At 40.0% G+C, this 14,966-nt stretch overlaps 3 protein-coding genes across 5 annotated transcripts; 2 read left to right on the top strand and 1 right to left on the bottom strand.

Moving 5' to 3' along the window:
* Positions 1-225: 225 nt before the first annotated feature.
* On the top strand, positions 226-3,632 carry LOC107040862 (intraflagellar transport protein 22 homolog). The gene is made up of 4 exons (XM_015261127.1): positions 226-264; positions 341-510; positions 1,965-2,164; positions 3,353-3,632. The coding sequence occupies exons 1-4, from the start codon at positions 226-228 to the stop codon at positions 3,520-3,522; spliced, it is 579 nt and encodes a 192-aa protein (XP_015116613.1). The 3' UTR covers positions 3,523-3,632.
* On the bottom strand, positions 3,520-8,665 carry LOC107040914 (bifunctional coenzyme A synthase). 3 transcript variants are annotated; one of them, XM_015261215.2, is made up of 4 exons: positions 8,490-8,665; positions 6,240-7,084; positions 4,913-5,320; positions 3,520-4,098 (listed from the first exon to the last, which is right to left on the bottom strand). In XM_015261215.2, the coding sequence occupies exons 2-4, from the start codon at positions 7,014-7,016 to the stop codon at positions 3,718-3,720; spliced, it is 1,566 nt and encodes a 521-aa protein (XP_015116701.1). In that variant the 5' UTR covers positions 7,017-7,084; positions 8,490-8,665; the 3' UTR covers positions 3,520-3,717. The 3 variants fall into 3 exon arrangements, with proteins under 3 accessions (XP_015116701.1, XP_015116702.1, XP_015116703.1); XM_015261216.2 differs by having other exon boundaries at positions 6,240-7,074; XM_015261217.2 differs by having other exon boundaries at positions 6,240-7,041.
* On the top strand, positions 8,648-13,881 carry LOC107040912. The gene is made up of 2 exons (XM_015261208.2): positions 8,648-8,932; positions 10,790-13,881. Exons 1-2 carry the CDS (start codon positions 8,925-8,927, stop codon positions 13,149-13,151), a joined length of 2,370 nt encoding a protein of 789 aa, XP_015116694.1. The 5' UTR covers positions 8,648-8,924; the 3' UTR covers positions 13,152-13,881.
* The last annotated feature ends 1,085 nt before the right edge of the window (positions 13,882-14,966 follow it).

Raw genomic sequence — 14,966 nt, 5'->3', positions numbered from 1 at the left:
AGTTTGATCATCCACTCGAAACAGCCTGAGGGTTCTTCCTATCCTCAATTCTAAACGTTCTTGAGGGACATTCGACACAATAATTTGATCCTCATCTTTAAACGTCCTCAAGGGTCGTTTGACCCTCAAAATAATTTTACCCTCAACTCTAAATGCCCTTAAGCGTCGTTTGATCCTCAAACGCCTTCTCGTTTGTTGTGACCTGTTCCCATAGCAACTTGTAAAATGGAGCCCATCAAGCTGATTGTCGTCGGACCAGCTGGGGTAGATATTTTTGTAAATCAGTGGAAATGATCCCAGAACATTAATTTTTATCTAAAAAGCCAAGATCATTTTATAGAGTGGAAAAACAACGATTTCGAATTTCCTGGCTGATGCCACTGAGATTCCCTTCGAGTACAGGCCCACCCAGGGTGTTAGGATCCTTGAATTCGATGTTTCAAATGTCAATGCGAAGAATAAACAGACGAAAGTGGATATCGAGCTCTGGGACTGCAGTGGAGATCGCAAGTAAAACAATTTTTGACGTTTTTGATTGTTGAGAATTTTGTTAAATGTTGAATTATTTTAATAACGGACGGATTTAGGAGAAAATGTGATAAATGATTTTCTGTTGAAAATTTAATTCTCTACACAAAAGTTTTTTTGACATTTTCTCTTAAACTAAGTCATTACCGAGATAATTACGCATTTAAGGTCCGAGTGGATTATCTTTCGAACGTGATCTTGGTTGTTTTTTTTCATTGGATAATCTGAAAGGATCTCCAATTGCTATTCGGTTTTGCATAGTCATGGAGTCTTCAAAAATTATAATTGTACAATCAAAACAAGTTGATATTCCGATTTTTGCGTCTACTAGAGACCGAACAACGATTTCAAGGTAAAAATATAAAAATCGATATATCTCGAAAACATTGTATGGCCGGGTATATATATTTTGATAGATTAAGATAGAGGACATTAAGACATTAAGAAAAAAAATATTGAAATCGGTTGGATATTTTCCAAGATATTTTGGAAAAAGTGTAAAAAAACAAACCGCTATTTCTCAAAAACTAATGGACGGATTCAGCTGAACTTTGGCGTAGAGTTAGTCCCAAATTATACCAATAAACTGACAAAATTTCAAATTATTTGGGATGATTTTGCCCGTTCATTCGTCAATTTTAAGAAAAAGTGACCATCGACTGGACATGATCACACAGACATGGTCCTCAAACTTCGTATTTTTCCGTTTCAGACCATTCTGCATCGTTTCCAAGCAAAATTACCGAGTCCAAAAATCGATCCAATACAATGCTTCCATTCGAAAGCAAAAACGGTGAAAAAAGTTGAACATTTTCAAAGAGCGTTTTTAAATAATATTGGAAAATAAACCCAATAGGGAGGAAATTGGAAATTAATAATTTGATGTATTTGATGGCTGTTGGGTCGTCATTTGTTACAGTAGTCAATGCCTTTCAGATCATTAGTTACCATGATAAATTATCCATTCACTATTTCCGCTCTATCAGACTTATTTCTTAATCTTTATTAAAAACGCTCTTTAAAAATGTTCAGTTTTTTTTCTACTTTTTTTATTGTATTGTGTATTGGCCTTAACAAACTTTAATTATTTAAAGAATCTCTGTTTTTTTACACCCATGTAAATTTCTAATCTTTTCTTGAATTCAGTAACGAAGTGGTAAACCGGTATAAGTCGATTTTGACTGTTGGCTAGTTTTCAATAAATATCTCGGAATCTAAGGGAAATAGCGAAATTGTTGTGATTTCCTTTTTTGTAGAGCAAATTGAGAGCTACAAAAAAGGTTATGGCAAAAATTTTGCTATTTCCCTTAGATTTTGAGATATTGAAAACTGGGCAATAGTCAAAATCGACTTATACCGGTTTACCACTTCACTACTGAATTATTTTGATAATAAATGGACTTACGAGAAAATATTAAACGAACTGATCTCTCCAGGTTCGAAAGTTGCTGGTCAGCATTCAGAAAAGACGCCCAAGGTGTAATATTCGTCTACTCCAAGCTCACCCCAGACCTCGTGTGGGAGCTGGAGAAACTCTACGACTATTTCGTCACTCAGACGAAGTTGGAGCCTAAAAACTGTGTAGTTTTTTACTTCGCTGGGGATAAATCCCATCTCGACCTGCCAAAACGAATATGTGAGTATCAGCCAACTCCCCACAGATCATCAGAATAGTCCCTGAAGTCGCTGTTACAAGAGGAGACTACTATGAGTGTTAAAAGTTGCGGGCTATTCGAATGAAATTTCTCATACATTGAAGATCGATTATATAGGGGAGCGTGGGGCAAAATGACATGGTAAAAAAAACGACTGTTTGAGGCAATTTAAGCAAACAAATTTTTTTTGTCGATTTTTTTTGTCAACTTTTTTTATTCTTGCGAGAATTAATGAGAATAATAATTTTCCATTCAGTAGAGAGGAATGCATTATTGGGGAATTTTTATGGGCGAAGATTTTGTCAATGGATTATTCGATTGAAATTCAACATCACATTTTCCCTTTTCCCCCCTGGATCTCCCCCTGGGCCTTGCCTTGCACTTTGGATTTTGCTGTTTCACTTTCTTTTATATTAATCCATTGACAAAATCTTCGCCCGTCAAAACTTCTCAACAATTTTCCATTCTACTGAATGGAAAATTATTATTCTTATCAGTACTCCCAAGAATAAAAAATATTTAGTAAGTTTTAAAATTAGTTTTACTTGAATTGCGTCAAACAGTCGTTTTTTTGACTGTTTGATTTTGCCCCACTCTCCCCTATATCTAAACACGAATGATTAGTGAAAAAAAATCAATTGTTTATTGCTCGTTTGCCCTGGCGACGCTTAAAATTTTTAAAATAGTCCAGGGCCTCCAATTTTTCAGCAACAGTTTTTCAAAATTTTTGAAAAAATGTGTGCAATAACAATTACGAATTAGTTTTGTGACATTCAACTCCTACACAACTAATTTCATTTTCTTTTAATAACCAACTTCACTATTCACGTAAAATAGCCCAAAAAATGTTTCTGACAGAATCCAGAATATATTTTTAATATTTTAAGGATAATTTTTCTATTTTACATGAATGGCGCAAATTTTTTTATTAAACATAACGAAATCAGCTGTGGAGTTGAAAAATTTTGAAAAAAAAATTCATGGCTCAAAACTTGGAAGCCCTGGACTATTCTTAATATTTTAAGCGTCTGCGGGACAAACGAACAATGACAACTGAATTTGTTGGCACAAATTATTCGTTTTCAGACATATAATCGATCGTCAATGCATGAGAAATCTCCAACAGCCCGTGACTTTTAAAACTCATAGTAGTCTCCCCTTAATTTCAGCCCCAGCATTTGCAAAAATATCTCAAGTAAACTGCAACATCGAAGACGATGGGAACAAGTTGAAAAGCGATTTCCAGACATTTTTGGGGACCCTGATGACGATGATCCAGGAGAAGAAAGAGCAGGAGGAGAATCTTATCCTCAGGGACAATACAATGGCCTTCAGATGAAGATGATGACTCATCCACATGATTATTTATTCTACAATTAATTCATCCATTCATCTGTCCTCTCTTCGATCATTCCTTTGAAAAAATAAAATGAAGAATAAATTGGTTAACAATCCCCAACGATTTTCATCTAAAACCCCCCAATATACATTTAAGGTAATATTCACAAATTGGAATTGAATGACAGTACGACATTCACGATTTTGAGCTGAGGAAGTCGTTGACTGCCTTCCAGGCACGATTGACTTGCTCCAGAGTGACTTGATGACTCCAGAGAGTGGACAAGACAACAGTGGCTGCTTCTACCTGCTCGGTATTGCTGGGCTGGACATTGATCCTGGCCTCGGCCTCTTGTTCAGTCAAACCATTCCTCTCCATCATCCTCTTCACAGCCTCTTTGTGGGGAATTATGCAGGTCCAGATCTCGTGGCAGACTGATTGCCACTTGGCTTGGATGAGGACTGCAGCTTCCATCACGATGATTTCGTAGCCCTCGGTGTGGAGCCTCTCAACTTCTGCCAGGGCGGCATCCAGAATCGCTGGCCAAACTGCTTTATTCAATCTATCTAATTGTTCCTAGGAAAAACAAGTGGAAAATGGCTCTTGTATTGTGTATCAGTTCCCTCTATCATGTATAATTTATTGTTTATTCCATTTTATTAGATTGAATATTATTTCTTTTTAGGGGAGACTACTATGAGTTTTGAAAGTCGCGGGCTATTGGAGTGAGATTTCTCATGCATTGAAGATCGATTATTTATGTCTAAAAACGAATAATTAGCGCAAAAAAATTAATTGTTTACTGTTCGTTTCCACCGCGGACACTTAAAATGTTAAAAATAGTCCAGGGCTTCTAATTTTTTAGCTCCAGAGGTTTGTTTTTTTCATTTTTGAAAAAATGTGTACAATAACAATTACGAATTAGTTTTTTGAAATTCGAGTCCTACACAGCTAATTTCGTTTTGTTTAATATAAAAATTTGCGCCATTCATGTAAAATAGGCAGAAACATTATCCTTAAAATATTAAAAATATATTCTCCATTTGAAAAAAAAAATTTCGAGTTATTTTACATGAATTGTGCAATTTTTAATTATAATCCGTAATTGTTATTGCACTTATTTTTCCAAAAATTTCGGAAAAGAAAGACCTCTGTAGCTCAAAAATTGGAGGCCCTGGATTATTTTTAACATTTTAAGCGTCTGCGATGCAAACGAACAATAAACATTTTTTTGCGCTAATTATTCGTCTTTAGACGTATATAATCGATCTTAATATATGAGAAATCTCAGTCCAATAGCCCGAGACTTTAAAAACTCATAGTAGTCACCCCTTAATGAGAAATATCATTGAATGCCAAATTATCTTGGCTCTAATTTTCCTGAACATACCTTATCATTGAATACAATCTTCCCCAGTTTCTTTCTATCGATCCTCCCCTCCGCATCCAAAATGTCCTCCCCAAAGACCTCAACCACCCTCTGAAAACCCGTCCTTCCTGGTTCGTAGAGGTCGTGAGCCAATTTATCACAGTGGACCACTCCAGCCCCCAGCGACTGGAGTTTCTCAGCCACCGAGGACTTCCCACTGGCGATTCCCCCAGTCAGTCCAATGATGTAGGGCCTCAACCTCTTCCCCGCCAGGTCAGGCTCCTTCAGCCTCGTCCCCAGGAGTCGTATCCTCTGGTTACTCGAACTGATCTTTGACTCCTCGTGCTCGCTGTGCCCCATGTCCTCAGCTAGTTTTACTACGTGAATGTCTAGGATTCTCAGACCCTTTTCCTTTCTCAATTCATTTACCTAATAAATAAATAATTGGATAACCAAATAATTTAATAAATAAATGAATGAAGAAAGATATGAAAAATAAATCAGTAAATAAAAATGAGAAATTTTTATTTGATCACTCTTTCCTAAATATCTCCAAATCCTACAGAGATATCGAAATCGTCATTCAGACCTTTTTTGCAGAACGAAACAAGACCAACAAAAAATGTCTGAACAAAAATTTCGGTATCTCCCATAGATTCCCAGATATTCACCAAAAACCTTCAGTAAAATTGCTTAATGTCATAATTTCGTTCATTTACTTAAAGTACCTCTACCCTTCGGCAGGGCTACCTGTACTCTTGGATATTTTCAGTTTTTAAATTTTTCAACTAAATTGCATGGAAAAAATTTGAAAAAATTCATACCCAGTCAGTATTATCTAAATTAAATTTCGCAAAATATTGATATTTTTTCAAACATTTCCCTCTTATAAATAAATAATAAAACTTGTTTGCAAAACGGTGGATTATTTTTTATGAGGTGTCAAAAGAATCCTTGATTTTTTCACATCTAATGAAAAAAAATTCATATTTTAATCTTTGATTACAATGGAAATGTTGATTTTCACATAATACACTGGGTTAAATCCTGATTAAAAAAAATTTCTTCTTTGAAAAACCAAAACGATAATTAAATTGATAAAAAAATTAGAATTCCGAATCTAATCGAGTTTTCTGCAATTTTTTTGCAGTGTTCATTAATCTTTGAATTTACCGTAAGGGTAGAGCTACTTTAACAAGCAGTCGATTCTAAACAACTTTATCGACCCCTTCTTATTAATTTCCCCCCGAATAACTCTTCAATAACCCTCTCAACATCAAAATGTTCATTCAATATCATCAAAACAATCGTTAGGACCGTGAGAAAACCCAAAAGTAAAAAAAAATACCTTCTCCCCTCCTCGTTTCGTCTCCTCACTGACGACAATCAGGTCGAGATCGTCTTCGCTCTTGGTGGGACCAAACATATCAGAAATGGGGACGACATCGTAGCGGAGGGACCCATCGATGTCCTCAAGGAACTCCTTAACAGCCTCAATCCTCTTTTCACAAGGTTCAATCAGCTCCCAGAGGACCTTCCCCTGGATCATGGTCTCATCAGTGACTCCAACAGTCAGCTTCTCCTCGCAGCGAAGAACAGCTTCGCTCAGGAGTATCTTGTGGCCATTGTGAAGCCTGTCGAAGGTGCCCCCCAGCACAACTTTCCCCCAGGAAGTCCTCCCAACGTCTTCATCATCTTCAAGGAGACATTTCTCCCCTTCATCAGCCTCAGATCGATCATCAACATCCAGAGAGATGTAGCTGCAAGACCTCGACCTGTTCTTCAGGAACTTCTGGATGAAGGTGTCCGCATCCTCCTGAGGGTAGCTCCCATCAAATATCACTAGTTCAATGGGTCTTCCGGTGGTTATTGTCGAGGAGTTTTGACTAGTCTTGGAGATGAGGACTCTCACGTCTATTCGGGAGAGGCAGGAGGTCGCCAGGGCGTAGATACTCGTGATGGTTTTGGAGTTTAGAGAGGCTTTGAGTTGGTACTGGGGGATGGCTCTTCTCCTCGGAGAGTACTGGATGTACAGGGTCTGGAGGACGTGACGTTTTATCACTGGGAGGAGCTTCTTGACTCTCGCTGGGTTCGTCAAGACCAGAAGACCAGTGTTGGACATCATGAGGATGATTCTCTTGTCAACATATCTTGTGGGAGTTAACGAGGTGAATTTCTCGTATCTGAAATGGCCTTAACAAATGGATTTAACTACTTTTTAACTACTCTGTGATTGTGGAATATTTCTCTATTAGGTATTTGCTGTGCCGATTTCATTGAATTTGCCAAGCCAGGTGCATGTAATTTTTATGTTTTTGTTCAGAAGCTACAACTGATGTTTCATGAAGGACGACGCAACAATGAACTTGGCACCAATTTTCCACATTTTTATGTTTTTAAGAAAGAGTAGATTTAATTATAAGGCTATGCTAAGATGTGAAAATTGTATGGAGTTATCTGAGCCTGCAATTGGCTTTGAGCTTCTGGATCCTGATGCAAAAATAAATAAAGAGGAAATAGAAATAAATAAGAGGAGACAGAAGGCTGAAATGAGACCTTTAATAATCAGCACTAAATCAGAAGGCCAGTGTTGGACGTCATGAGGATGATTCTCATTTTTCAACTACTCTGTGATTATTTATATTTTTCTACTAGCTATTTCATTCAATTTTCCACGCCAGATTCATGGAATTTTTATGAAGAAATCACGAATTCTTGGTGTGAAGCTACAGCTGATATTTCACGAAGGACGTCCCAAAAATGAAATTGCCACCTATTTTCCACATTTTGATGTTTTTAAGAATGATCAGATATAATTCAGTCGCGAAGTGGTAGAACGGTATAAGTCAATTTTGACTATTGACCAGTTTTCAATAAATATCTCGGAATCTAAGGGAGATAGCAAAATTTTTATTATGCCCGTTTTTGTAGAGCCGATTGAAAGCTACAAAAAATGTAATTACGAAAATTTCGCTATCTCCGTTAGATTCGGAAATATTCCTCAAAAACTCAATTGGGAGATAAGTCGACTTAAACCGGCTTACCACTTCGCTAGTGAATTATAATACTGTCCTAAGATGTGAAAATTGTATGGAGTTATTGAATCCTGCAATTGGCCTTGAACTTCTGGATTTTGATGCAGAAATGAATAAATTAAGAGGAGTCAGAAGGCTGAAATGAGACTTTTAATAATCAGCACTAAATCAGAAGGCCAGTGTTGGACGTCATGAGGATGTTTCTCATTTTTCAACTGCTCTGTGATTATTTATATTTTTCTACTAGCTATTTCATTCAATTTTCCACGCCAGATTCATGGAATTTTTATGAAGAAATCACGAATTCTTGGTGGGAAGCTACAGCTGATATTTCACGAAGGACGTCCCAAAAATGAAATTGCCACCTATTTTCCACATTTTGATGTTTTTAAAAAAGATTACATATCATTATAATACTATCTTAAGATATGAAAATTGTATGGAATTATTTAACCCTGCAATTGGCCCTGAGCTTCTGGATCTTGATGCAGAAATAAATAAATTAAGAGGAGCTAAAGACTAATGAGGCTCTACTATGAGAAGCTTCTTAATCTAGAACTTACCTCAAGATCTAATGACCTTTCATCAAAATGTGAATTTTGATCACCCAACAATGAAGATAATTTCCCTCACATCATCATCCCTGGACTTTAACCTCAAAATCTCATTTATTATGGTTTCTTGTTGGGGTTCAGTCGATACTGCAGATGCAGAAGAAAAATTAAGGCGTAAAAATCATCATGGCGACTGGCTGCAACTGATTACTCCGTGTGTTCAATGTTTTCCTCGAATTATTGACGATTATTCGTGATTATGTGAGGGAATTGAGGGTTTCTGGGGCTCGTGAGATGATAATCAACGGCTGTTGGGTGAGAATGATTGGAGATTGTGGGGGACAACTCGGGGAATTGACTGCGGATTATCGGGAAAGACTAGGGGGAGTGTAGGGTGTTGATAGGATTATCCGAGAACCCTGAGAAAAAGTTGGAACCATTACCATGGCTAAGTAAGTTGCGTCATTATTCGGTGATGATGGAGTGCTTGGGGGATTGAGGGAATTATTTTGGGGGTTTCGAGGTCTTGCATGAATTTCTACATGTCTCTCTTCAATTCTTTGATCTTCGTTAAGGATAATGCTGATTATAAACTTGTGTATGTATTTTTTCCGTTTGGTTTTTTATGTGGGGGAGAGTGGGGCAAAATGAAACAGTCAAAAAAACGACTCTTTGACACAATTCAACCAAAAAAAATTTTTTTTATTAATTTTTTTTTTATTCTTGGGAGTAGGGGAGGATGGGGTAAAATGGACACTTTTGATTTTTTTAAATAATTATTCATAACTCAGAAACAAATTTATCAATTGAGCTCAGTTTAGGCTCGTCACAAAGGGGCAGAATTGTTCTTTATATTGAAAAAAATACCCATTCTCCAGAAACTGGATGAAACGAATTGAAGATGATCTGAAACAGATAAATAATTTCTGAAAATTATTTATACTTTTCAGATCATCTTCAATTCGTTACCTCCACCTCGCAATTTGGAGCATTTATTAAAATTATTTATCCTCTCCAGATCACCCTGAACTCGCTCTATTCAGTTTTTATGAAATGAACAAATTGTTTCAGCCACCTTTCAGATTTTTCCGTCGCTTTTTGACTGAGAATTCATGGTCCAAACTTTTCCTCGCACAACAGTAATTGTTTTTTCACTCTCAAGGCTTCAGGGGCAGAGATAGCGAAATTCTCGTAACAACCTTTTTTGTGGAGCGAATTGAAAGCTACAAAAACGGTTTTAACAAAAATTTCGCTAGCTGCCCTGATTCCCCGATATTTATTGAAAACTAGCCATTAATCAAAATGGGCTCAAATAGTCTCACCGCTTCGCTGCTGAGATCATTCAGTAGCGAAGCGGTAAAACGATTTAAGTCGACTTAGCTCTTAGCTAAGTTTTCGCGGAATATCCCCGGACCTCAGGGAGATAGCGAAATTTTTGTAAACGAAGCTAAATCTCATTTGAAACAAAGCTAAATCTCCATAAATTCGCCGTCGAGTAATTCGGCCATCGACAAATGGCCCTTTTTCATGTGGACGTCCACATATAGCTACGTTTTAAACAAGGTCATTACAAAAATTTCGCTATCTGCCTTAAGGGTGCCAAGTGAATTTGAAAAAAGATTCAAAAAAAATTTTTTCTTTCCCTCCATCATTGGAGAAATATCTATTCATCCATCCGACGAAATTTCAAACCCGCAACCGGAACTAGACATCGAAAAAATAAATGCGGACGAACCTCGAGAAAGCATGGGATCAAATGGGTACGGCGGGTTGAAATACCTCTCTTATTCACCCCGGTACCCCATTGTTTTTTGTCGCCATCACATTGAAGACATCATTCCCCATATCTTCAAATTTTTTCAAATTTTTCTTGAGTTCCTAGGGGGTTGAAACGTTCAATTTAATCAAAACTCCATAAGAGGCCGTGTCTAAGACTGATTTTGTTTATTTAGTTTCTCGATATCCATAAGTTCTAAAATTTTAAAATTGTCACCGATGTTCACCATCTGTCTAATTAAAAAAAACCCCTGTCTATTACCTCGACCTGTCTATTAATTAAAAAAATTATAACTTTGTTGGTGAATGTCAATTTTCCACGTCATCGCCAAATTCACTTGGCACCCTTAAATTCCGAGATATTCCTTGAAAACTGACCAACAGTCTAAATTGCCTTGAACCGTTTTGTCGCTTCGCTACTAATCAGTCGTTGCGTCCCAGCAATTCTTAAAAAAAATAGTCCTTTTGAAAACCCCCAAAACATCTCTTTCCCAGAAACCCCCAGAGACTAACCCCCTTCCTCCTCTCCCCAGAGAAATGATGATAGTCTTCATCTACGACACGACTCGCTGTCGGAAAGAGGACGACGACCCAGCGGAAGCAGTCCTCTACTTCCACCCAGCCTGGGTCTCAGCAACCCAGCGGCTAGCACTAGCCGGCCAGCTGATGGGAGTCCACCAGTTCCTCTCGACCTCCTTCTCCCCCCCAACCCTGATCGCCCTCCAGGGTGGTAAATTCGTCCTGAAAAGATTCAACAACTACATCCTAGCAATCGGCACAGACCGCAACATCCAGGACTGGATTCTGGAGCGTCGGGGCAACTTCCTGGAGCAAATCCTCAAGTTCTTCCACTGCGACCTGGACACGATAAACCACTCCCTCAACAACGACCGAAATAAATTCACCGAGAAGCTGTACCAGATGCTGGAGACGTACCTCCCAATCCTCCAGTACAACGCGAGCCTCTTCTCCTCGATGCCAATGATAAAGCTCCCAAAAACCGCGAGCAACGTCTTCCTGGAGTCCCTGCAGCTCCTCCAGTACTGCCAGGAGACCCAGGGTATCCTCGGCGGTGCCATGTTCTTCAACAACAAAGTGGTGGCAACCCAGCTGACCCCAGATCTCACAAAACAGCTGGTGATAACAGATCCTTACAGAATAAAAGCCCCAGCAGACAGAATTCCCACGGACTTCCACCTGCCCCTGGGTGTCCAGCTGCTGAGAGTCTACATCCAGAGGAGGCAAGAGGACCCCCCGAAGCACCCCAACCCCATCAACGACAATCACATGAGCAAGAAGTACAAGAAATCGTCTTTAGCCAGTTGCGGAATGAAACGAGACACTTCCAGGATTTTCACAGTCCCTGAAGAAGGGGAGGCTGATCCCCCGGATAATCCTGACAATCCTCCACCCCCTCCAACAATCAGACGAGGCTCCCTACCAGCCAAACAGGAATTCAGACCCAAGAATCGAGTGCAGCATCCCCTGACACCTAGTGTCTGCTCAACACCTCTGAAGGACATCAATCGAGTTCTCCATGAAACAGCTGTTTTGATCTGCAATACAGGGGATGAATCGGAGGAAGTGCCTCTGGAGGAGTCTAGGGGAACCCCCGGGGGTATTGACGACATCCCAGACGTCGTGAAGGAAGCCCTCAGGTGCAAGAGACTGAATAAATTGAGGTCTGGAGGGCTGGACCAGGAGAAGAAACTCAAGAAGATAGCCTGGATCAGGAGGAGCTCCAGTGTGTCAGACCTGGAGGACGTCGAGTCCTCGCACACCCCAGATGACCGCCCGAAACGAAGGGGTCACTTCACAACGATAACAGACCCCTGTTACCCAGTATTCAAGTTTGATGGATCACCAGTGTCGCAGGATCTGTATGATCACTACATATCTTGTCATTACCAGGAGCTAGTTAAAATCCAGAAGGTCTCCAAGGATGTCTCAAAGCCTTTGTCACCTCCGCCAAGAGCCAATGGAATTGACTCGACTCATTTGAAGGACTTTGATGTCATGATCTCGAGTAGTCCACCTCCACTGGACGTGAGACTTGGCGAAGTCAGGAAGAAGCGCCAGGAGACGTGCAGAAGGTCGATGAGTCTTCCCTTGAAGAGTCTGAACGCTCCAGAGGAGCCGGAGGACCGAAGAAAGTCGTCGTCAGAGGGGGTTTCTTTTGAAATGCCCATGAAGAAGAAGCTCGAGGGGCTCCAGTTGACCCCACTCATGTCCAAGCTGAGTCTGCTGGTGAACGACGACAAGACCAGTGGCTTCTGCAGCAAGGAGACCACCCCAAGCGAGTACTGCGATCTCTCCACGTTTTCCAGCAGATTAACCAAGAATAACAATGAGGACGAGGACTTTTGGCTGGGGGAGAGGGAGCCTGGGACCCTGGAGAGGGCCGAGCTCTTCATCTGTGGACACCAGAACATGGTGATGGTCCTGCTGATGGAGGATGGCACTGGAAATAATCCTGAGTTGATTCATAATCTCTGGGAGACGTGTATGAATCACCTGGGGAGGCTGGAGACGAGATTGGGGCACTGCATGGAGCCCATGCCCTCCAGCGAGCACAAGGAGCTCTACTCGGTCCTCAGCATTGATCCTGAGTGGGACACTCTCCAGAGGTCGGGACTGTGGGGGGTGAGTGAGCTGGAGATTGCTGGCAAAATTCACGATAGGTTCAGGAAGGGGAGAAATCTTACTGATGTTATTGTGAGAACTGAGGACACTGTGGTTTATGGGAATCAGTGCGGAAGAACTGAGGTTTTTTATCAGCAGGGGGTGGGGGGAGGGGCATCAGGTGGACTACCGACACCAGCGGATCTCATGGGAGTTGTCCCGTTGAAGGCGAAGAGAAGACTGGAACGGGATCATGGGATTGTGATTTTGTAAGAGAGTTTGAACCAAAGGTTGATCTTGTCATTGTTGAGTTGACTCATTCCATTGCACCTGTTTGCTACCTGATGTGTTTTTGGTCCATATTTTTATAAAACTGAATGAAGAATGACGAAACTTCTAGGTGGATTGATGAACTCAAATGATGAGTTTATTTTGAAGGCAGAAGAGCATGAAGATTCTCCTGAAGAAGGAGCTGGAGAGGCTCCAGTTGAAGCTGTCTGTTGGTGAGCGACAACAAAACCAGTGGCTTCTGCAGTAAAGAGACTACTCCAAGCGAGCACTGCGATCTCTCTACGTTGTCCAGCAGATTAACCAAAAATAATAATGAGGACGAGGACTTCTGGGAGGGAGAGGATGCACTGGAAATAATCCTGAGGGGGAGAAATAATCTGGAATAAACTGGAGTAATCTGGGGAGGCTGGAGACGGGCCTGGGACTCTGGATGGAGCCCGTGCCCTCCAGCGAGCACAAGGAGCTCTACTCAGACCTCAATATTGGAAAGTCAGATGGGGGCGGGGCGTAGGTTGCGGACCACTTCCACCTACTTGCACGAGTTCACATTTTCGCCACTCGACAGTAGCTCCTTAGGAGAGATAGGACTCGCAACCTACTTACACGGGTTCCTATCCCGTCCGATAGATAGAGTATTCGAGTTCTAGACTTCCCAATTCAGTAGCGAAGTGGTAAAGCGGTTTAAGTCGACTTATCTCTTACTTGAGTTTTTGAAAAATATCTCCGAATCTAAAGGAGATAATGGAATTCTCGTAATAACCTTTTTTCTACAGCAAATTGACTGCTACAAAAAAGGCCTCGATAAAAATTTAGCTATCTCCCTTAAGTTCTGAGATATTCAATAAAAACTGGCCAATAGTCAAAATCGACTTAAACTGTTTTACCACTTCGCTACTGAATTGATTCTCACCGAGAGAAAAACAAACACGTTGTCAAACAGGTTTTGTTTGAGCCAACAAAATCTCTAGTTGAAAATTGCCAAAAAAGAAGTTGTTTGATTCAAATTTGAAAGTCTCAAACATGAATAATTGCTCTGCTTTCGATAACAACGAAATATTTGACTCAAGAAGCAGATAATTCACACGAGACGGTGCTTTTTCAGGATGAAAATATCTCATATAGAAGAAAATTTATCAAGAAATATTTTGTCCCTAAGTTACAAGATTGCTATCATATAATTATTATTGTTTTGTTTAAGGGTTCATTTCTTGTCTGTGATTATTAGATAGCCGAAAAGAAAAACTACCATTTCTTGTTTCGAATAAAACGAACTTTTTTCGGGAGGAAAATACGTACCCAGAAAACAATTTTTGCTAGTGCCATTTAAAATTTAACAGGACATCGCCAATTTGTCGGCAAATTGTCGATTGGAGTATCGAATAACGAAGGTGTAGTGCTGGAAATGACATTTCTTGTGTGTACAGAGAATGCATTTTTTTTTAACAACTACATCTATTTTTNTCGCGTGCCTAAAACGCCCCTTTTCCTCACATCGTGATGAACAATATCGTTCGATACTCGTGGGAATAGTATTTTTCCGGCCTGTTGCGATGAGGTTTTGCGATGGCCAACGCCACACGAGTAAAAAAACCCCATCGTAACAGCCCAGGAACAATATTTTTCTGTAGTGATTTTCAAGTTTTCGAGTTTGGGAAGTATGTAATACCAATTCCCAGACGAGAAATCGTGAGAAGCAGTACAGAAAAAGTGTTTTTGGCTCGTGGGATTATATCATTCGCCTTCGGCTCAAGCGATAAACCTCCCACGAGCCAAAAAACTCTTTTCCGCACTCGTAAC

Source organism: Diachasma alloeum, unplaced genomic scaffold (genome assembly GCF_001412515.2).
Source record: "Diachasma alloeum isolate Michigan unplaced genomic scaffold, Dall2.0 Dall_scaffold_00349, whole genome shotgun sequence".
In the NCBI taxonomy this organism is placed as follows: Eukaryota; Metazoa; Arthropoda; class Insecta; order Hymenoptera; family Braconidae; genus Diachasma; species Diachasma alloeum.
Note: the sequence above shows the minus strand (reverse complement) of the source record. Positions and strands in the feature narration are given on the sequence as shown.

Bases quoted from the DNA above. Each gene is read 5' to 3' on its own strand.
- LOC107040862 (XM_015261127.1), top strand. From the start codon at position 226: ATGGAGCCCATCAAGCTGATTGTCGTCGGACCAGCTGGG. The intron at 511-1,964 runs GTAAAACAATTT...TGATCTCTCCAG, and splicing joins GACTGCAGTGGAGATCGCAA to GTTCGAAAGTTGCTGGTCAG. The intron at 2,165-3,352 runs GTGAGTATCAGC...CCTTAATTTCAG, and splicing joins CGACCTGCCAAAACGAATAT to CCCCAGCATTTGCAAAAATA.
- LOC107040914 (XM_015261215.2), bottom strand. From the start codon at position 7,016: ATGATGTCCAACACTGGTCTTCTGGTCTTGACGAACCCAGCGAGAGTC. The intron at 5,321-6,239 runs GTATTTTTTTTT...TTTATTTATTAG, and splicing joins CGAAACGAGGAGGGGAGAAG to GTAAATGAATTGAGAAAGGA. The intron at 4,099-4,912 runs GTATGTTCAGGA...TGTTTTTCCTAG, and splicing joins AGATTGTATTCAATGATAAG to GAACAATTAGATAGATTGAA.